This window comes from Copadichromis virginalis, linkage group LG6, assembly GCF_057382275.1.
Source record: "Copadichromis virginalis isolate Kocher_CV1m ecotype Utaka linkage group LG6, C_Virginalis_male_GT1.1, whole genome shotgun sequence".
NCBI lineage: Eukaryota > Metazoa > Chordata > Actinopteri > Cichliformes > Cichlidae > Copadichromis > Copadichromis virginalis.
In genome coordinates, this window is record NC_140623.1 from 34,467,899 (window position 1) to 34,491,988 (window position 24,090).

The 24,090-nt window shown below is 40.0% G+C and overlaps 1 protein-coding gene across 1 annotated transcript in view; it reads right to left on the bottom strand.

The window, feature by feature from the left end:
• The window catches only part of gnav1 (guanine nucleotide binding protein (G protein) alpha v1), a 36,365-nt gene extending 15,300 nt beyond the window's left edge, over window positions 1-21,065 (bottom strand). Inside the window, exons 1-5 of the mRNA XM_085460085.1 lie at window positions 20,287-21,065; window positions 19,977-20,068; window positions 9,910-10,002; window positions 9,238-9,398; window positions 7,069-7,197 (exon numbers count right to left, since the gene is read on the bottom strand). Of these exons, the coding sequence (XP_085316211.1) occupies window positions 7,069-7,197; window positions 9,238-9,398; window positions 9,910-10,002; window positions 19,977-20,068; window positions 20,287-20,416 (605 nt within the window). The 5' untranslated portion in view covers window positions 20,417-21,065. The remainder of the gene's footprint in view (window positions 1-7,068; window positions 7,198-9,237; window positions 9,399-9,909; window positions 10,003-19,976; window positions 20,069-20,286) is intronic.
• Between the last annotated feature and the right edge of the window lie 3,025 nt (window positions 21,066-24,090).

Below are 24,090 nucleotides of genomic sequence, written 5' to 3' on the forward strand. Positions count from 1 at the left end.
GAGAAACCTTATGAACGAACAAGCGAGACAATCATTGAAGAGAGGGAGACGGTTTCGCATTGTGTTAGCTCTGAGTGCGGCCCGAATGGCGACAAAACGACACCAAAAACTCGCCTCTGTAATAACACCACACTTTCTGAAATATCAGCAGGTTACTAACACAAATGCTGGGAAGTAATATTTTAAATGTGAAATCAAAAGTCTTTGTTTAACAGTAGGTTAAAAAAAAAAAACAAAAAAAAAAAAAACAAAAAAAAACTGCACACTTCCTATGTCTGAAAGCAAAAACTCACCCTTTCTCCCCTACCATCTACTTCTCCAAATCCCTGTAATACCCATTTTATGGCCAAGTATGAAATAATTACATTAACTTATGCTAAGCTCTTCATCAACCCTCTGGGTTTAATCTTTTCAAGTCACAGAAGGAAATCCACACACACTAATGGTGCAGAGTGTCAATTAACTAAAGCCAATTATTTATCTTCTCCAGAATTCAGATTAGAAAGAGGCTGCGTGAGATGCTGGGCTCCTTCCTGCAGCACCACCTGGGACTCCGCTCCCCCAGCTCTGATCTGACACCGTCACTTGGTGGTGACGTCAGCTTCTTAGTGTTTCACAAAAAAAAAAAAAAAAAAAAAAAAGGCCCAGACAGATTTTTAAAAAAAAAAAAAAAAAAAAAAAAAAGCAGAAACTGAGCAACTAAATGACGCAATTAATAAGACTGTGAGGGAAAGGTAGCATTTATCACCACAGAACAAAAGATTCGGGCACGATCAAAGGATCTCAATGCAGTGAAATGTTTCCTGAGTTAAAAAAAAAACCAAAAAAAAAAAAAACCACAACTTACTTTTGTCAAATCAAGTCAAACATGTCACGTCTGCAGCATCCAGAGACATAGTAGAAGCATTTAAATGTCACGCCAATATCCCAGATGGCAGCCGTGTGCTGACAAACTGACTTTCTCTACAATGTTTATATGCTAAACAGAGATCGTATGAAGCGCTGAGGGTAATGTGTTTTATTATTATAATTCCATATGAGATGTAACGTCGAACTGAGATGAAGGACAGGTTGATATTGTGGTGGGAAAAAGGGGGAGGGAGCGCTCCTTTGGTGGATATTACTGACAAAGAGGTGGAAAATAATCTGATTTTCTGGAATATGATGACAGACACAAACCCACACACACAGAAAGAATGCGAACTGTGTTGCCCGTACCATAAAAGTCACACCGGTAAATGGAACCGCAAAACCAACTATTAAATTTTATGGTCTGTAGAGGTCAGTTGCTAAAGTTCAATAAGAACTTACTGCTCTGGAGTAAATCATTTCATCCCAACTCTGACATTTTTTTCCCACCAAGTCAGGATTATGTTTCATTCATTTCTACAAGAAAATGACTTTGATGGTAAATTTTACATAAGAAAAAACTGTGTTAGCTTTGCTATCTCCATAACGGCCTGGACATGACAACAGACACAACATCAATTTAACATTCATTGCCTGATTTGAGATTTACATGATTTTTAGCTACACAAACAGCAGGATTTAATATACAGACCAGAATCATACTAGATATTACCTCTAAAAGTAAAGTAAAATTAGCGGCTATTGGGGATATTATTTAAAGACAGATTAATTTTCAGGAAAAACACCTACAGCAGTCACCAACCTTTTTTGCATCACGGACCGGTTTATGTCCGTCAATTTTTTCAAGGACTGGCCTTTAAGGTGTCGCGGATAAATACAACAAAATAAAATGATACGACAAAACCTGTGGTATTTTGTAAATATAATAAGAAATGTGAATTAACTGTGTAACTTTATTAATAGCGTCCTCCTGAAATGCGCCAACAACATTGAGAGTAACATCCTCCTCTCTGCCCCTTAATGCTCTCTGGTCACTATGGTAACAGGTAAATATTTCTTTCAAAATAAGACACAACTACAACACAGGAAAAGACCCAGAGTCAACCGAGTTAACGATAACAAACCCTGAAAACCATTAATTTCACGCCCCAAGCCTCAACTCTCGTGGCCTGTTACCAAAAGACTTACATGGCCTGGGGGCTGCAGACTGCTGACCTATGTCACCCAACTTGAAATCTCCAGTAGAGTGAAAAATAAAGTCACTACATAGGTATAAAAACTGCAGTTCCTGGAGCAACCACTAGAGGCTGTTTAATTCAGAAGTAAAACACAGAAGTAAACTTGTTTACGGCCTGACATAAAAATATCTTTTTTGGTCTTTGCAAATAATTTTCTCTTTCAATTACATTTATGCAGGGGACGCATTCTTATTTAACAGACTGGCTTTCAGTAATATTAAGATTTTAAGGTATGCAAGGGTTAAGGGCGGGGCCACTTTAGGGACAAATGTTAGACTGATGACAAAATTAACATGACATGGGACCGACCACCTGGTGAGCTTTCTTCAGGCCTGCATTCCACCTCTCTGATTAAAAATGTTATTTAACCTCCTAGGACCTGGCGTCCACATATGTGGACATCACATTTTGGGTTATTTAGACCAGAATACTCAATTTTGCTTTACGAGGACATTATACTGCTACTGTTCTATCAAACTTTTAAACGAATATCGTCATATGTGGCTCTTATTTTTCTTAAAAACAAAAATAAGGTTAAAAAAAAAAAAAATCTGGTAATTATTTGTTGTTCATTGGGCCCCAATATGCCCCAATATGCCCAAATATCAAAGAGAAATTAAAAATGCATACTGTGGAAGAGTGCGGGTCTTAGGAGGTTAAAAAAAACAAAAACAAAAACACTAAATCTTGATGGCTAAAAGGCTGAAATCACTTCAAAAAACACTGTCTGCAACCCAATGAATGACATTCTAGGTGACTACATCCATCTTTTATTTGCAGTGAATATAATTACACCTTATAGGCAGGTCAGTCAGTTTCTTATGTACCTGTAACTTTAGACTGTACTTTAACTACAACCTGAAAATCCTTCAAATGTCATACATTATCATCCATCACTGAATAACATCTGATCTGTCCCAGATTAACGCACCCAAACACAGACAGAGTAAGAGACTGTATGTGCATGTGTGTGTGTGTGTGTGTGTGTGTGTGTGTGTGTGTGTGTGTGTGTGTGTGTTTTACATATAAACATTTTATATTTTTATCTCTTCTCAAAAATAAAACATAAAAAGCTGAACATTTCATTTTAACAGCAGGAAATGAAAACTGTCAAAGACGATCAATACAACTCGCAGCGAATGCTCTGGCAGATTTAATTGACATATAATTTTCTAATTCTATGCTGCATTTCATTCCATCGGCCCTAACTCTTCTCACTCCCAAACGTACTGCTGTACGTTTACTGATTCAGGTGTTTAGATTTCAGCCAACAATTCAACTTGTTTTGCCAGTAAAAGCACTTAAGAGTGACGGTTCATATCAATCACATACAGTTCAGCTCACATTTTTACTCAACTTTAAACTCCTGGCAGCACTTCAGATGAATTATAAAGTACTTTGATGCTTTCACTTGAACTGAAACCTAAACTTCCTCCAAAAGTATTTGTGTTTTGTCTGCCACCTGTACGAGACTTTCAGCATTTTACTGCTTACCTTAAAATACCCAAACACAGGTGCATTTGCTCAAGAAAGTTTTGCTCTGTTTTTTCTTTAAATTACTTAAAAAAAAATCTAAGCTGAAAACAACAGCTAGGGAAGTAAGGATTAGGGCTGAACGATATATCGCATTTGCGATAATATCGCGACATGATCAAGTGCAATTTTCTAACCGCAAAGGCTGCGATTATACTCTGGACATGTCCAAATTCATGGGCTGCATCCTCCTGAGGCCGCATTTGTAGACCGATTACGTCACAGCGACGTGCCGAAGGCTGTCCAAATTACTACCATATCCCAGAATTCATAGCGCGGCCCAGCCAAACTCCAGTTTCCAGCAATGGCGGCCGCTACTAAGTTTTAAAATTACTCATACTAATCTTTCTGGGTCACAAAATAAACTTTTAACATATTTTCAGGTGAGAAAGTAGTTGTGTAAACATCAAATATCTGCTCGGTTTATCAAGATATCCCATATTTGCAAAAGTGCTTCGACGTTTTCAGAGGCGTCTGCTACCCACCAGCTCGACAGCTAGCCGGGAGCTCGAGGGTTACTGATGCGGCCGAGAACGGCACAACTCCCGGCACATCATTTTCAGATCACCGCGGAGTTTCGCTGCTCGGGTTAAACGTGATATATAAGTCACTTAGACAACCTAAAAATGTTATTGTTGGGCTTTTTTCAGTGTTTTGTTTGTTCGTGAGTAAATCGGTTTGGCTGAGATTAAAGTTATTAGATTAGATAAAATAAAACTTTATTAATCCCCCGGGTGGGTTCCTCCTTGGTTTTCACACAGCTGACTAAACGTCAAACAGAAAACTTATTAAACAGAAGTATGAGACAGTCGAGAATTTACACCAGTGTCTGGTTATATTTTAGATAGCAAGAAGCAGACGGTCGAGTTTATTAAACTCCACCGAGACAGCGGTGACGCTAATCAGAAGGCTAGACCGTCCAATTTCACGCCTTTAAATTTTAAAGGCGTGTTTGTGTGTGTGTTTATACAATTGCTATTATGTTTGCACTTTATGTGTAATGTTACTGACTGCAGAGATCAGTAAGATGTGTGTATTTTTTATTTATTAGTTTTATTCATTTAATATTATTTTTTAATTGAATGACAGTCTAGTAGTTCACAGATGTCGAAAAACTGAGTGTGGTAAAGCCACTGATTTTTTTTTATGTATATTTCTGCAATCTGCACATTGTACTGACTTTCATTTTAATGTTTACACCAGGGTTCCTTGTCAGCACTTTATGCTCAGATGTTTGTAAGCTAAAAATAAACTATTGTGTATGTTCAAATATACTGTTGTGATTGAAGAAGTTAAATAAAAATGTCAGTCATCAATTCATGCATCACCTCATGTCATCATAACAGAGGTCTGTCTTCCAGGAAAGAACAGTTTAAAATTAATGTAATATAGTATTGGCCATACTATATGATGTATTGCTTGTCTTTGTTTAATAATACAGAAGACAAAGACCTTAAAAAATAATCGCATATCGCATCGCAATCGCAATATTGGGGCAAAAAAAATCGCAATTAGATTATTTTCCATAATCGTTCAGCCCTAGTAAGGATTAGCAAAAAAATGGCGTCACTTCCAAGCCAACCTCGGGAATTCCTTTATCCACACCTCATCATCTTTAAATAATTAGCAATTAAACCCAGTCAACACCCAAAGTCTCTTGTGCTACCTGTATAAGGACAGTCTGGGTTATAGCCTGATGTAACACCTCTGCTCATAAAGGTTTCACCAGGAGAACAGCTACAGACTACAAGTCTTATTTAAGTTACAACAAAACATCAACCAAAAACAGTAACAAATAATCCCAACAAGAAGTGATCACTTGTCCCCACAAAACAAGTGGTCTGATATGACTACAAGTTTCCACAGCCATAAAATTCAGCAAGATAAATGCAAGTGTCCATCTGCAAATAAAGAGTCACACCCACACCCACAGTGTGGCAAAGGAACACAAAGTTACTTTTTTTCAGTTAACCACATTTACAAGTTATTCAACAAAAGTGGGCCGCAACTCTAAAAGTCACACTACAAAAGAACTGCATCATTATTCAAAAGTCACCAATAAACAGTAATGTAGATGAACACAGCCATGTTCACACAAGGCTATAACCAAACACTTTTCAAAATAGCATAACCAACCACGCCCATCTGCAATACTGTTCCAGGAACGTGGCAGATTCCCACCCAGAATAACCAACAAGCACGATGACCTAAATCAGCAAAGAAAAAAATACTAAAAAAGATATGCTTCAATATAAGGACAGCACAGCCATCTAGCCCAAAGGATCCCGGACAAACCCCCATTTATGTAGCACAGACGGACACAAGAATTTTTGGAAATATTGGTTTTACTTTAAATTTCTTATAATTAGTGCTGTCAGCGTTAATCTCGTTAAAATGACGTTAACACCATAACCGCATTAATGCCTCAAATCTCTGTTAGTGAGTTAATGTGTTCATGGGGCTGCACAGTGCTAACGTGTTAGCACGGCTAGCTCGTTAACACGTTAGCGCCGTCCAGCCACACCCGCATTAAGTCGCTTATAGAGATTTGCTGCGTTAATGCGGTTATGGCGTTAACGTCATTTTTACGAGATTAACGGGGACAGCACTACTTATAATCTAAGAAACAAAAACAGCCATGACAGCATGATGAGTGCAACCAAAAACTGGTGCTACCCAATTTATTTACACACCAAAGGTTCTTGGACTTCAACTGGAAGGACAGTTGGGGCTGCAGAGCGTGTAACAGTCATACGACAAATGTAAAAGAGTATTTATCAAAAAATCTGATAATAAATATTTAAAAAAAAATGTGTCACTAATCAAATGAAGCACCGTTTAAGTAAGGCGTTGAATATTTAATAAAACTGCATCGATATGAAATAAAAATGACTATTTTTTCCTTTAGTGACATTTATTCTGCATTAGTCACACTGCAGAGAAAATCAAGTTCATTAGTACCTATTGCCCTGTCGTGACCGTCAGTGGCTTCAGGAAATGAGTTCAGCCATAGGAAGATGATAAAGAAGGTGGTATTATGTGACAACGGCCCATTGATCAGAGATGAATATGGTCATCTGACAGCAGTCTCCTGAGCTCAGATACCTGCCCTCTGCTGCTCCACTGATAAGACCGAGCCACTGATGCTTCTGCGTATGTGTGTGTGTGTTTGTAGATGAGCATAAAGCCAACTGATAGGTGTCGTATTGACGTATTGAATGAAGCCGCCCATCTCCATCTTATATCTCAGGACTATCATATGGCTGTAGACTGAGATAAGACAGTCGCAGCTAAAGAAGTGAAGTAAGTCGGTACGACAGGCGCTCCCTGCAGAAGTCAAGAGCAGACCTGACAACAGCAGCTCTGAGTGACTCGGTTCTTGTATGCAGAATCATCCTTCACCTTAATAAAAAAGAAAAGTGACTACCTGAAAATAAGGTGGTTGACTTTGAACTGGGTCTCTATCACGCCTGTCGTCCTCAGTCGTACTCGAAGGACGTCTGTCTCTGTGGGCACGTACTCAGGAGACATGATGCGGCTCATGTTCTCAAAGAAACTGGGAAAGGAGGAGGAAGGAGAAGAAGACAGAGGGAAGGGTGCAAAAAGGTTAAAGAGCCAGGAGAAACAAGGGGAAGAAGAAAGAGAGCGGCAGGGAAATTAATAACTTGAAAACAAACTTGAGATCAAAAGAAAAATCAGGTATCACTTACGGGAGTGGAGGCTAACACATTGTGTGTTTGGTGTGGCTGAGTGCGTGTGTTGGGTGTGCAGCGATAAGGCTGAAGCCCCAGGGGCCGCAGCGGTTGATCACGATGAATATTCACACTGTGGTTTACCATAATAACACACTGAGGCACAGCTTCTAAACACAGATTAGCTATTTACACAGCTAGTGTAATCAACTGTATCGTGTGTGTGTGTGTGTGTGTGTGTGTGTGTGTGCCTGTGCCTTCAGTAAAATGTGATCTTTTTACACACACATTCACACGATGGCATCTCCACCTATGTGAACTGACTGTGACATTCTCTACCCGTCATCCTGAATTCGTTTCTTGGACAGCGACACACATCCTGCTGCTAAAAAAAAAAAAAAAAAAAAAAAAAAAAAAAAAATGTTACACAGGGCAAACAACATGCAAGAGCCTGTTTGGTACTTCTGTTGTTGTGAGGACCACTTTGAGCTTTAGTCGTTATTTTACAAAGCCAGCAATTAAAAAAAAAAAATAAAAAATCTGTTTGCAATTCCTCAAAATACTGTATATAATGCAGATTTTTGCACTGCAAGTGATCTGCAAAGCATCTTTTTGCAGACGATGACTCGACTCAGCTGCTCGCCAGCTGTTTGCGTTCTGGTTTTATTCAAATGCAAAAGCGAAGTTGCTGAGAAACTATATTATTTTCCGGTTAATTCGCCATCCTGCAGAAATTTCGTCACCATTTGTGGAGGGATTTCTGTTTTAAATTTCTGACATTCTGGCTGGACTCTCCGTACAAGCAGTTAACAGATGGCAAGAGATTTGCAACTGTTGCCAGTTTATCACAGTTAACAGTTGGAAACACCTGAAACGTCTAACAAGCCTTTTTATTGGAAATCAGTGAAAGGGCTTTGATTGAATCGACAGACCAGCAGTATTTTTACATGGTTTGACTTAACAATAGTAATCATAACAACAGTAATGGCATCAGTCAAATTCAATTATAAGATGTGTTGTGTGTGGTATTATTGCAATTGAATCCATTTGTGGTTGCGTCAGGAAGGGCACCTGGTGCCGAGCTGCCCACTGTAGCAACCTGTGTTTTCATTTTTAAATATCATGTTTATCGTCAGTGCACACTCTTTGTGTTCGTCTTTAGTTTGTCCTCATTTTCAAGTTTCTGCATATCCAGTTTTCAACAGCAAACTTGGTGAATCCAATCACAACAAATGACAGCAGACAACAAATATCTTAATTTGTGTTTAAGAAAACACAAATTAAGATCAAAGAGTAATATATGCATTGTGTCAATAAGAGTCCTCATAAGTACTATAGAAGCACAGTGTGTGTGTGCGCATGTGTGTTTGCAAGAAGGTGATGCATGGTGGTTCTCAGTAGGAACCAAGAGTCCTGTCGGTGTAGATAACCCCAAAGCGAGGCCTCTCACAGGGGCGGAGGATGAGACCGGACGGCCTCCTGGTGGGTCAGCGCTCTGTCTTATTTCTGTTTCACACACTCTACTTTCTTAGTTTCAGGCTTCAGCCTCAATTCTTTGCTTTCACTATGGTGTCATCACTTTTGTGTCTAATCACAATTTTTTCCCTATACTGATAATTTTAAAAATGCCTTTCCTCCTTCATACACGCATCCAAAACTAAAATAATATCTGGTTTATGTATGTATTTAATGGCTTTTATTTTAAGATATACAACAGTTGTGGAAGTATATGTGATTCCAAACTGTGGTCTATCTTCCTGCACTGTTTACTTTCTTCCTTTCGCCAGACATTAACTCCCAGTGACAGTAAGCACAAGTAGGCTCAGCATCAGCTGCTAAGTCCAGCTAATTAGTCCCCTGCATCTCTTCAGCACAGCGTGAGTCTGTTCTCGAGGAGTACTCACTACAGCGCCGAGTCATTGAGCTCGTACTCGTATCCCCGGGCGGCCGCGGCCCTCACTCCCTGGTCGGCCCACAGGCAGGACAGAGCATGGCTCAGGAAAGGAAAGAGCACCTGGTCTTCGTCAAAACAACGCCCACACGACAGCACGGAATGGGCGTGAACCTGCCAGAAGACAACAGGGAGACAGAAATTCAGATTAATGATCAGGGAGGAGCGATTGGTCAGATGGAAAAAAAAAGATAGAAGGAAGCCTAAATGATAGAAAAGTTTATGAGTCTGTCTCCACATCCAGACTTGTTAATCACACAAACACATACACAAAGAGATGCTCACACACACATTCTGATGACATCTAATAGAGGAAATACTTTGGTCATCATTGCCCAGCAGGATGTGCTGTGTAGGTGGAAAACACATGCACTCTGATAACTTTGACAGTAAAGTTCAAATTAAATTAAACCTCACAAGCAAACCACCCACCAGTGGCCTAACTTTATGCTCTCCTTCAATGAAAGCTGTGTAGCTATAGTGCTAAGATGCTGCCCTCTAATGGTGATCCAGGTGACGTGCAGAGACACAAGAAGCACAAAACTCTAAGAGGGCAGGAGCAGGATGACAACGACAGAAAATAAAAAGACCAAAATTGAAGGTGAGAGAAGTCGAACATGAGTACCTTGTTTCTGTTGTTAGCCAGGTTGATGCGGAGGGTGCCCATGCCATGGAGGACAAATTTCATGGAGGTCAGGAGGTTATCGAGCACTGCCGGCTGCCAAAGAGCACAGAGCAGAGGTCAAGTTCAACCACAGGATAAAAGGCACTATCGAGCTGTTTGAAGCTTCTTCTCTGATCTTGTATTGTAACTGACTTTCACCAATCAGAGCTCCTGATCACATCTTCATTTGCAAAAAGCAGCTGCTACCCACCAGGGAAAACCACCCAGTTTTCCTCATGTTACAACCCTGGCAAACACTGCCCCTGAGTGGTTAACCCCTGATAGTATACTTTGCCAGTTCAGGTTTGTGGACCTCTGAGACCTGACTCATGTCCTTCCTGACTTGGTACTTGGAACTTAGTTGAGTCCAGTCAGTGTATCTGAGTGTGGCTGGGATCCCCATCTGTTGGACATTTAGATGATTCTCCTCTGATTCTACTGAATGTTATAAACTTGTTTTGGTTGTATCCTCTTGATTAAGTGATTGTGCTGTCTGCTATATAAATAAATCTACTACTACTAGCCCACCAAAGCATGTCCAGTCCTCTAACATAGAAAGAATGTGATGCATAAGATCCTAAATACACCTGAACAACTCAAATTAAACTAATTTCAAAAATCTGTATTCATGCTTACACACCTGGAGATTTGAACTAACTCAGGGTGTGTGTGTGTGTGTGTGTGTGTGTGTGTGTGTGTGTGTGTGTGTGTGTGTGTGTGTGTGAGTTTTTGTCTCTGTCTATCTGCTACCAACTAAAGATAAGCTTCACATTCCATCACAATTCTACCACAGTCTGGTTGCTCTCCTCTTTGTGTGTGTGTGTGTGTGAGTGAGAGAGAGGTGACAAGGCTTCACCTCACCAGAAGAGCTGAGCAAACAGCCCTGCATTGACTTGCATCACAAATAAGTTGCTTTGTGTTTCGTCTCCCTCTGACTCACAATAAAAGTCACTCAGAGATATACAACTTAATATCACAATAACTTTGTCACTTTGAGTCTTAAAAACCAAATAATGTGTTCAGTTTTTCCTGCTTTATGACCGTGAACTTCACTAAAAATCAGAATGCTTCCGGTAAAGGGACGAGATTTGAGATGTGCAACAAATAATATAGGAAAAAAAAAAAAAAAAGATATCCGCCTGGAGCTGCTCAGATTTGTTAGGTCACTTAGTGAAAATGGAGGAAAACATGCTAGTCCTTATTTCTTTTACAGAAACTGTTCTAACGGTTGATGCTCAAACCTCCACATAATGACATCAGCATGTATGCAAACAATCTCTGTGAGACTGCACTACACACTCAAGTTTCACATCTTTTTTTTCTAGTCTTCAGTCTGCATGATATCACTGAGAGTGCTTATTATGTATGGTCATCTCAGGGACAACACTCTGGCTTTAAGCACAACAGCCCAATCCACTTGTGTTAAAACTTGTTTTTTATGAGGAAGCCAATCAGAAGGAAACTTGTTTCAGACAGATGAACGACTTCACATATTTACATTTTTCTTTCTGTTGTATTTTTCGACCAGCGGCAGAGCTGCGAAGCAGTGTTTTAATACACAGACCTTTGTGTGCATGCTGTGCACAAACGTAATATAGGAAACAGTTTCCCAACGCCCTGCTGATCAACAGCTGTTGGCTGCAGATATGTCAGCATGTCAGAGATGTCGGAGAAGACCGAGAGTGGCAGCTGATTTGAATTATACACAGCTTATATTATTCAGAAAAGAAATGTTTATGAAGAAGAAATTTCAATTAAAACAACATCACATGTTTATATGTTAATATATACTTCATCTGCAGTCACTTCTGATTTCAAACCTGTATGGCACAATAGACAGCATGCTGTTGTTTGTCCAAAGCTCAAAAGGTTTAACAGAGTTTATATAAACTTGATTATATTTCCAATAATTACTATAATTTTAATATTTATGAGTCTTTCGAGATTCATTGGCTCATGGGGGTCATTCGAAGTGGAAATTCACGCCTGCACTGGGCAGAGTAGTGTACAAATAGTGTCTATATGTGCCCTCTATATGGATACATGTGCACTTTAAGAGACTGAGGTTTTACAGACACGAGACCACTAACTATGTGATATTAAGTGGTTACCTATTTTGGAGGTGTGACAACTGTGATAACAATGTAGGCTCAAGTCACACAAGCGTAGAGACCGGTCAGTCACAGCAACCACTATTCCCCCTGCCAGCTGGTAAAAACCACTATGGGATTGCTTTGGTCGCTGGCATATTGCTGTAGTGGAAGTGAAAGACTCGTCTGCAAACACTGTCCAGCTTCTTTCCGAGCTCTAGTGAAACTGTGAAAAGCGTGAACGCAAACAAGAAATGGAGACAGTGCGACTTCAAAGTGAAAGTTGTGCCTCTGCCCTGCAGCCAAAATATTTCAAATATTCCAAAGAGCACAACTCTTCTCCATTTCCAAGCTTGGCTAGTAGTTACAAAGTATTTGCACATAAAAAACTACAGGCAGCTGTGGCAATCTGCTAGTAACCAAAGCAATCACCTTTGATGCAACCATTTCACCCAGCAGGAGCCAGCAGCCTCCAGAAACCACTGCCAACCAGTCAGGAAATACATGTTTTTCTGTAGCAACGAGCGCTTGCATCACTTCCAATATGATAGACAACTCTTGAGCAACTCCACATGATGTCACACGAGAAACCTCAGTTATCCGTTATTGCCAAACAACTTTTCTGTGGCCTGTGTATTCAACCCTGTGTCAGAGCAAAATCTGAAATATTCACAAAAAAAGAAATCCATTTGTTTACGTTTACGGACATTAAACTGCAGGACGTATGTTATTCAGACCCTTCAGTGGAGATGTGTAACCCTGGCAACCAAGAAAACTGAGCTTTAAAAGAAGTGGCAGCTGTTGTATTTTAAGCCAAACCATGACCTTTTTCTATGGCCCGTATGGTACAAGGGCGCTTGCAAAGCTTCAAGCGATAAAATCTTCAAATGACAACAACAGCACATCTTCTGTTTCTATCCAGATACAGATAACAGCTGCACACAAGCAAACAACAAGAAGACAACCAGCCTTCATCTGCGATATTCCATAACCAGAGTCGAGGGGTTGTTTTGACCAGGCAGTTACAGTGACGTGTAATACGGCATGGTTACACAAGAAATCTTAAAAACTCACCAAGCTTCTTTGTTAAATCTGTAAAAGGAAGAAAAAGAACTGGTTGTCCCATTGGTACAACATCCTTGTGTCCCTATTGGAAAGATGACAAAGGAGCCGGATTATCTTTAGTTTAGACTGAAAACTGGACATGCGGGTAAATATCGAGGTTACTAATGCTTATTAAAAGGCAAAGATTCACACTTTGCATTCACTTGCCAAGTGAAAGGTCACCGGTTCAATTCCAACTAGAGACACACCAAATAGCATTCCTAACCCAGTCGGTACCAGTTGTGGCAACCACTTGTGACAAGGGAGCAGCCAAAAGTGCCCATTAAAAAATTTTTTTAATAATAAATAAAAGTAATGTTTGTCACCAGACATGTGGATCAAGAAATCACTTAAATATAACCTGTCTGATAAAGTGAAGTAGGCTAAAATATCTTAAAAAGAAAAACATCATGTATCTAAAGAAACTCAAGAAGTCAGTCTGGGATCTAAAGAACTGCAGGCTTGACTTTCCTCAGTTAAAGTCAGGATAAATGTTTCGACAATAAGAAAGTGACAGGGCAAAAATGGCATCAATGGGAGAGCTCGAAAAAGGACAAAGTCTCATCTCACAGAAAACATCCTGATGGTTCACAAAACCTTTTGTGGACATATTCTGTGGACTAATGAATATTTCCCCAAAAAGCTGAAATTTTTGGAAAATTTGGATCCTATTGTATCTGACATAAAACTAACAGCATTTCATAAAAAGAAAATCACACCAACAGCCAAATATGGTGGCAGTAGTGTGATGGTCCGGGGCCCACTTATAGCCCATTTACGCTAGTATCTATATGTACGACAAATTAGCAAAACATAAGAAATCAGCAAAGACGCCAATAATTTTTCACAGCACTGCGTGTCTTCCTTTAGACAATAGATGTCTTTATTGGCATTTTCAAATTTTTCACAGGTATATTTATTGTCGCGAAGCTGGAGATCATCTTCAATGTTTACCACTTTCAGCATTTTGCAACATGCACAAAGTAGCAATGAGGACTTTGTGTTTGCTCCGGGCTGAAACTGAGCTGAAGCAGAGTTCTCAGGTTCTCGGAGATGGAGTAGCTCAAAGGTAAAATGTAGCACTAATATGAAACTTCAGGGAAATAGTTCACAAATCTCAGTTACACTAGTTTACTTTCCCATGAGAACAAACAGGTTATTGTTTCAGCATTGTGGGCTTCATCAAAGTAACGGATCAAGGCCACAAAAACAAATGGAAGTCACAAGTCTGGCAGATAATTGGCTTTAAAAAGCTCTCAGACATATTGCTTATACTTGTATTTGATGATTTTCACCAGATTTTTTACCAGGGTCACTGGTTAAAAGACAGACAAAGTTTCATTTTGTTTTAAATTATTTAAATTGTTTAGATTTAAAAACAGCAAAAACAGATTGAATCTGTTCATCGATAACATGCCTTTACTCTCGCATCTGACCTCACAAGTGACTCCAGCAAGGATTGGGTTTAACCAGGTAGCGTAAGTGAAAGCATGTGTGTGGGTGTGTAGACGCTTTCAGAATAAAAACAGTTGCACAACATATGTGGTCATAAAGATACAAGAAATACAGTTATGTTTGTGCGAATTATGCTTTTATGTTTTGTGGACTTTCACAAAAAAATTTGAAAAATGTTTATTCAGATCTGAGTTTGAAATACTTCTCGATTCAGTCAGCAGCACCTACACACTCTCTCTCTGCACCAGCCTAACAAACCAAATCAAACACCTGTGACTGATCTGCACCGACTGACACTCACTTTGAAGAAGCTGGAGCTAAATGAATAAACTGAAATAAGCAGATGCAGAGAAAAAGAGCCGCTAGCAAGTAAACATGAATGCAAATAATGCAGGACTCCAAAAATCAGTGCTCTTAGTTTGAAAAGCAAGAAAATGCAACACAATCGATATATTTTTAGAAGTTCAGGAGTACACACACATGCAGCTTAGTGAGGAAGGTGAACTCTCATATTTCAAGTTGAATTAAAGTGATCAAAGCTTCATAAAGACAATGGAAGCATTTACTATAGAGGCGTCACAGTTCATGCTTCTATCTTTACAGCTCGTCTCAGGGTAGTGATTCAGTTGTGCTTCCTCACTTCCCCCTCTCCACCTTTGTTGTCTTTATCAATTGTTTCCCAGTTCGTCCTCCCTGACTCAGCTTATTCTAGTTTAGCACTTACAGAGGAGAAGAAGAGTAGCAGGATGCTCACTGTGGCATCCTTTAAGTGAACTTGTGCAATGTGACAGCATTTAGTTCCACCCAAAGTTGCACAATTTTTTCACCGAGACTCTTGTATTGATGATGGGAGTCAGTCCACTGTGTAAAGTCTTTTCCAACCCAAAGATTCTCAGTGGGGTCTGGGCTCTGTGGTGACCAATCCATGTGTGAAAAACAACCTCTCGTGCTCCATGAAGTCACTATTTTGGTTGCTTTATGCTTGAGCACAGGTAGCGCTAAGGCACCCACGGACCGCCCGTCTATCTGCGGAGAGTATTTGTTGTTGACAGAGGCAGTGTAGAAATTATGTGATACTGTATTATGTGGGCTACTCGTGCCTGTGCTGCTGTTGGTCCATCAGCAAGCTGAAGTGAAACCAGGTGTTTAAAAAACAAAAGTATTCGCCGCTTCTGCTTTTCATGCTGTGTTGTTTATCTTTGATGATTCTTTTTTCACACTTCTCCCATTTAGTTCCATATCTTGCTCCACTCGTCAACCAATCAGCATTCGATGAGCACATAGATTATCCAAGACTAATAACATGCAGTTGGGATTTTGGAAGAAAAGCTAAGGAGGGATTTTGTAGGTGAAAACCCATCAATGTTCACAGGCCAAACAGACCATAAATGACATTTTTCAAAAGGGTAAAAGTAGCTTTTCACAAATGTTGAGTGTTCTCTGCTCAGACTGCTGCCCCATGACATACATGGATGGATGGATGGAGGGACAGATGTTAACCCAATAAAGAATTTTGAGTCACTTCCACAGTTCTTTGCTTGATGCCAATTATTTAACCCTTCTGAAAGAGAGAAGCTCTTTTTTCATCTTCCTACATATTGTCTTTAGTTTAGGAAATGAGAAGCCACTCACTGCACCAGTTTGGGTTAAATAACCTGTCACCAACTTAAACATACCAGTGACTAAAGTTTTTATACAGTTCAAGGCTCATCCCCATTTGCTTGGTTAAATCCAGGCGGTGGCTTCCTCCTAAAAGCAAATTTCACCATTTTGCAGGCATCTGCAGATTTGCCTCTGGTAACTTGTTTTCATGCATTATCTGCATCTCTCTTTGATCATGCCAATATACAGAGATGCTTCACCAGCAATGGTGATGAACACCTTTGGAGACATCTGTGCTTTGTGTGCAGATATCACTATATCTCATTGTCTTTTCAAGTGATAACTGTTAACCATTTCAGAGCATTTGACCAATCAGTACAGAGCACATACCCTGCAGCCTACAGGAGTCACTGTATGGTAATCTGAACTCATTATCAGCTTTACCTCACCTCTCAAGGAGTAAAGTGACACCTTGTTTTTACCAGTGTGTGTGTCTGTGTGTCCTTTTGAAAGGAAGTCCACCAGATAGAAATCCACAGAGCCTGTTACACCTTTTGAACCTCTGTTTCCAGCTAGATTCAGCAGTTCAAAGTATTACGGAAACTTTGTGTTGCACTGTGCGTCAGCAAAGACATTATGAGTCCCATTACAACAACATAATCGCTAAATCCGTCCAGTTACACTGAACTATTGTCCTGGTCCAGCTCGGCGTTTGGATCAGCTCACTGAGCACAGAAAATTAACAGCCATTAGCACATGTCTCGTGTCAGAGCAAACCACGACAAAGAATGTGACTTAACTGGCAGCGGCCTGATATTTAATCATTAACTACCAACTTTTCTTTTAACAATGAGTAACTAAGTATAAGAGTGTAGCATGAGTCTGCTTGCAGGCTTTGTAGTCACATTTGAGGAAAAAGCTCAAAGATTTATTGCATTTCTCCAGCAACTTGTCCTTGACAAAGGTTCTTAGTGAAACACCTGAGTCAACAGACGAGATTACAGGCTCAAAAATACGAATTCAGTTGATAAAAACTACTACATCAACAGTGCACCCACACACACACACACACACACACACACACAGAAAAACAGAGCTGTGTGCACTGGAAGGGAACAAAAGGAAAAAATGTCTGCCCGTCGGCATGTCCAAAGTAAAAACCACACCACGGCCTTGGGCTGCAAATAAAAGAGGGATGAAACAAAGAGGAGCCCACGTCCTACCTTTCCTCCACTTATTACTTCTAAACAGGCTGTCCTGTCATGGTCCTAACACAACCCAAACCTAAGAGCCACGCAGAGAAATGTAGGAATGTTTTCTTAATGCCTTTCTGGCTTTTGCTTCAGATGATATTTCATCAGAGAAAAAACAAAGTGGAGCAGGGATAATCTGTTCAGGTCAAGGCAGGGTTGAGGTGTTTACTACTGTACTGATGGAAGCACGGACTCTTATTCCAAATAGAGGGCAATGTGTCAGAGATAAACACAAACACATGTGAAACAATAGGTGAAAGAGCGATGAGCTCATCTGTGTATTTTTGTGCATGTGTGTGAGAGAGAAGAGGGCGTGTTTTTGTTTGCTGTGGGAGGCTGGGACGACAGGGGAAGGGAGGGGGGGCGGAAGAGCAGGATTGTGGGTTGGTGTCATTTTTCCACTTTAAAATAAGGGCGTCACCTGAGAACAAAACCAAACCCAACTGACACCGGCAATGACAAAAGAGAGGTGCAACTGGAACTCAAAATGTGTTGAAGCATGTATGCAAAGTAACGCTGAAATCAAATATGTATATATGAAACAAAAAATGATGTATGGAGGATTGTACCTGCCAAAAATAAAAAAAATTGAATGAAGCATAGTATATGGATTAGCCTCATTAATGTATACCTACATTAAACCAACTGTACTGTTGGTATTCTGTCTGTGTGAACATACAAAGCCCTGTCAGGCAGACAGTACCTCTGCAGACTCACACTCAGTTTCTTGACTCTCTTCTCCTTTCTGTGTTTTGATAAAAGTAAAATTTAAAAAAACCCAAAAAACTGCATTTCCTCAAGTGGCCACTTGAGGTAAATTCCCAAAACAAAGACTCCCACATTAAAAATCCCCAACTTTACAGCATTACAAAGCAAGTTTACAAGCTAGCATGAAGACACATTTCTCTATAGCTAAGACACGGTCACTTCTGAGCCCAAAAAACCCCCCCAAAAACCCTAGCCATGTCCATCTTTTATATACAGTCTGTGGCCATAAAGCATTAGTGGACAGTAGCTGATCCTGGCCAATTAACTGCTCCCGAAGTTATTGCAAATCAAGGGGACGCCCCTCCCCTCTCCAACGCGCACACACACACACACACACACACACACACACACACACACACACACACACACACACACACACACACACTCTTCTATCCAGACATCCGGTTAACTTATTTTAAATGAATACTATAGTCAGCACTGGTTCAAGAAAAACTCCAGCCTCCTAACTTTCTTTTCAGCTTCGTGGTCTGTTTCACAATCTAAAAAGAGGTTTGACTGTCAGACTTTTCCACTGACAGGACTGTTATTGCTGGGAGACAGAACAGGTAACTGAAGCATGATGAAGACCCTTCCTGTCATCACATCATTAAACACAGCAAGGAGAAGCAAGAGAATGAGAAGGGCAAAGTACAGCAAAGTAAAAATCAGGAAAAACAATAAGAGAAGAGGTCAAAGAGGATAAGCCCTCATTAAAAACAAGCTAATGGGAGAAAAAACTGTGTGTGTGTGTTGAACCGTTTCCATTCTCCCCTCCCCATCCCAACCTCTAGTACAACAGAGGAATTTGGCTTTCAGTCACTCTCACACAAACAGAAGGAAGAGCAGATGTGAGCCAAATCACTGCATACCAACTTGTGCCTGATCCTGGGTATCATGAGATATCTCCCCCCCTGCAGGAAAACCAGGCTTTGCTTTCATTTTCCATCTCATCTCTATCTCTTCTCTAATCATTAAAAAAAAAACAAACTGAAATGCATTCCTGTGTCTGCAGCATAATCTCAGCTCTTTGTCGAAGTCATGTTATTACCTGAAAGGAAACTAGACTCCAAATCAGGGATGAAAAACTCATTTTACATTGAGGGCCACATACAGACCACTTTCATCTTAAGTGAGCTGGACGAATGAAACTCCCCCTTTTGTCATTGCAAAGATGTTTAACTACATACTTAATTCCTGAGATATTTTAATATAGAATAAGGAAGAGCAATGGCTTTTTTAATTAATTAATTAAATAATATGAAAGTACATCTCATTTTTTCTAGATGATAAATGCATAAAATTACAGAAACGTTTTTGGTAGCTCACTGCCCACAGTGGCCTGTGTGTATAAGCAAAGTTTTTTATGATTGATGAAATTTTTTTAACCAAGATTTCTATAGTAGAAAGTGAAAAAAGGGAACTTTTCTGCCATTTAATCATTTCTCTTTTACTTAACGTCTGTGCTGTGGTATGAATCACTGGAGAGGTCTTTATCAGCAGGAAAAGCTGTAAAACTTACATTTTATGCCCTCTATCATGTTTGCAAAACTGTCCAGCGGGCCGGATTTGAGTTTTTGCCGTTCCAGGTTCTGGTCCTCGGGCCTTATAGATGACACCCGTGCTCTAACCCCACACGTGATACTGATCTTTTGAAGTCATGCATTTGTTTAGATTCTCTACAAGAGCTTAGTGGAAGCACTATATGCTAATAAACTGATAAAAACACAGGCAGGGTGAGCGTGAGAGTGTTTCTCACCTTGAAGGTGCACAGCTCTTGCTTGGTGAAGCCATTACTGTGGATGATTTTCATCTGTTTCACCAAAGTGCTTTTGCCGCTCTCTGCTGCACCTGTAGGAGAACGTGAGATGGTTAAAAAAGTGTTTTAAAACTTGTTTTACTGTGTGTTCAACTGTGATCGGGCTTTATTTGTAAAAGTTATCTATAAAATCAAAGTGTGGTGTCAAAGTAGGATTTGTGCTTCAAAAATTAAAGTTTACATGGAATATCTGAGTTATTTTAAACTAAAATCATCAACAGCTGGGTTCATTTAAAGCTGTCAGTCTCACCAAGAATGAGTATTTTAACCACGTTCATCTCCCGCTTGGCAGATTCGTAAAGTTCTCTGTCTATCTTGGCGCTGTGTATCCTCGCCTTCTTCTGCTCTTCTGTAACTTCGGTACCGAGGCACAGTCCCATCCTGAGCGCGCATCTCCTCCACGAGCCCGGCCAGAGAGAAAACAAAAGCAGGGCAATCCAACCTGGGATCAGTCCGACTTTCTTTCTACAAGCTGCATATTCCGAGTTCGGGCTCTGCCTCTACTCCAAAACTAAACCGGCAGAGCGAAAAGAGGAGTTACCTCGGCAAAGAAAAAAGTCCAGGCCATTGCCAAAACAACCTTCTTCAAACTTCCAAGAGTTATTTCAAACTTTCGAGACAAAACTGATTTTACGCACAGCCACAAGCGCTTTCCCCCCAGTTAGCGTCAGGTTTCAGCGCCTGTCCTGGGCGTTAAAAAACAAAAAGAGAGAAACCGCAAATCTGCTCGGCCGCTTTCCGCCGCAGCAGTTCAAACTCTGTCCTGCCGCCTTGGCAAAGACCCCAACTCATCCAAAAAAAGAAAAACACTACCTCCGCCCCCTGCTGCCCGCAACCCAGATGGAAATCCTTTGGACTTCCTGCGAAGCGACGTGCTAAAGTGCTGCTGTTACTCTGTGTATTTCACCTGTTCATGAAAAATAAAATAGGCGTGACGTAATTAAAAAACTCCACTTACTACATTATAGACCTAATTTCTCTTTACTTTTCAGCTGTTAACACTTACTTTAATTGTAGCCTACAAAAACACAATCGACTTGCGTAACGTCGCGATGACGCACAGGTAGGACGTTTCAGGTATATTCAGTTATCATGTTAGGTTGTGCAAAGGCATGCTGGGATTTACAGTTTATGAGCTCGTCAAAATCCGCCTCCTAAAAGAGAGAAACAGATACGTGGTTTAACAGGTTGTGCAACAAAACAAAAGGGTGTTTGTAACCATAAAAACACTTCTACTGTGAAATGCGAACTATTTCATATCAGTGTTTGGAGCATTTAGAAATAACGAGTGGTTTCTAAATGAAAAAGCCTTTGTATGAATTTAAAATTATTATTTTCCATTAAAAAAAACTTAGCTGTTCAATATGAAGACATTTTAATTGAATACTTTGCCTTTATATTAGTTCAAATTTCATTTGATCAGACGATCTCATTGAGACAACTTGTACCTAGGCTGATCAAATATCCCTCTTTGTGAGAGACTGTGCAACATTGAGTCTTTTTCTATCTGTCCCACATTTTGAGTCAATGTTGCACATTTTCGACTGATTCTGCAGGACACGCACATTCCTCACGCCTGGCTTTTACTCACTGCATATGAAAGAAAGGCTTTTTATTCAAGTCAGAAGAAGGTCAGCCTGTCTAATGGCGTACTCATCATCAGGGAAAGTTAAAGGGACCAAAAAGTCAAAACCTCTGCAGAGCTGAATAAAACATGTTGTTATTGCTGAATATAATGAAAGCTCACACAAATGAAAAAGTAATGACATATGCTGAGAGTTTTTTTCTCCTTTTCTTGCTTGAGTCACTTTTAAATTTTGCATAGGAGGAAAATGCAGTGTGTAGTGACACGGTATATGGGTCATATTTGGATAAAAAAAAAAACTGCTAAAATGAGCAGATATTGTTAAAATAAAAAAGGTATGCCAATTTATGGATACCTCCAAACTGAAAGCTAAAAAGAAGCCTGCTACCAGGCAGAAGAGCAGAGGAAATAACTGTGAAATAAAATTCACACATTCTGAATTTTTATTTCATATCTCTTAGGAGTGTCGACGTGTCCCATCTTGTCTCACACAAACACAGTGCTTGCCCCACATTTAGTTTGTTGGGATATAGTCACCCTACTTATACCTGAAAAGAAAAACAGTATAAACAATACATTATTACAAAGATCACAGGATTCCATAATAGTTTTAAACTCTCTAAAGGAATGATGGAGTCCTGTTTCACAACAGTAAATGTATATTTACTGGTTTACTGGAAGGCTTAAATGACAGCTTTCATGATAAACAGCAGATCTTTATAAATTGGACTATGGCATGGAGGGGTTGGGTGCTGGAGTCTTGTTTAGGCTGCATGACCATACAGAATATCTTCATAGTTGAGGAGAGACATGACGGCTGACTTAACAATACCTTAAAAGGTTGGAGAAGACAGACATCCTTTTATTCAATCCAAGAAGTTTAATTTTTAACTTTCTCAGCCAGATGTTGGATATAAATCTCAAATGAAAGTCTGCTGTTGTAGCTCTTGAGCTAAATTCCTGCTTTAGCCAGGGCCGCTATAGACAAAAGATTGCTATGTGTGTCTGCAGTGATTCATATTTGGCATGGGAAGCCACAGCGAGAGCCAGTGCAGAACACTGATTCAGGCAGATACAGCCATGAAAGGAGGAAATGGAAGTGTGGGTTGCAAAGTGGCTCGCAGATACACCGTAACCATGTTCAAGAAACAAGCTAAATAGCACACCCTAATTCAGATTTGCCAGTGAGAATTGTAGAAAGGTGTCAGCTGAGCCACTGACTGATGTGGGCTGGCACCGACTTCACGGCCTGACTGAACTAATACAAAGCTCCATGTTTTTGTTGGACTCAGCAGGAATAAGGCTGATGCCATTTAAAGTTTTAATTGCAGGATGGTCAGTGTGGAGAAAACCATAATTATACTTATACAATAATTCTTTTCTGCATTTAAATCAAGTCTGTGATTAAAGGGTGCTAGTTGGAAAGTATCAAAAGCCGAATGAAGGTAAGTCAGAGCCTGAAGTGAGCCTAGTGACTGAAAGACACTAAAATATTGATTAGTCTGATTTCTTTTGTGTTTCCTTTATTGTAAGTATTATTTTATGTTATTTGTATCACTCTTAAAGCATAAAAACAATTTCCTCCAGAATGTCTAATTTATGAGATGTTTTCTGGATGAAAAGCCACTGGCATTATTTCCACAAACCAAGTGTATCTCCTCTTGGTTGAGTGCCTCAATAACTCAACATGTGGAATAAAGTCCATGTGTTTTCAAACCTTCAGCATCCGTACAGAGCTCTGAAAGTTAGATCAAACAGAGCTTCTATGTGTGATGTCCAGAGTGATGCCCAAACTCCTCGGGAACACTGAGGATTGCTGATTAAAGATTTACTGTTTTTTATGTGAAGGTTTGCAGTCTTTGGTCAGATCTGAGGGTGGCTGGATGGTAACCATGTGAGTTATTTGTTTCTGAGTGGCTGTGGCCTCATTTCACCGCCTCAGTGAACCGTGACTATGTGCTGACCACGCTCTGTCATCAGGCAGCACACATTATGTGGCAGCGGTAATACAGACATCAAATGCACAAGTAGGGCTGCTTTCTTTCATCTGTGCAACATGGCTAAAATTAGAAACATCCTCTTTCAGGGTGAACTTGGAAAAGTAGTTCATGTATTTGTTGCTTTGAGGCAGGACTATCATAATTCACTATCGTTAGACTGTCCCAAAAGCTCCCTGAAAAGCCTTTAGTTAATCCAAAACACCACAGAGCTCATATGTCTCTTCACTCAACTTTAAATCCAGAATTGGATTTAAAATCCTTCATCATAGATACAAAGGCGTGAATGTTCAGGCCCCATCATATCTTAATGTGTTCATAGTATGATTAACGATAAAGACAGACGGCCACCTACAGGAGCTTTTATAACATCCCATTCTAAATCAGTCCTGTGTTTACAGCTGTGACAGTTTCCACTCTTCTGGGAAGGCTTTCCACATAATTTCAGATTATGTCTGTGGAAAGCTTTGCA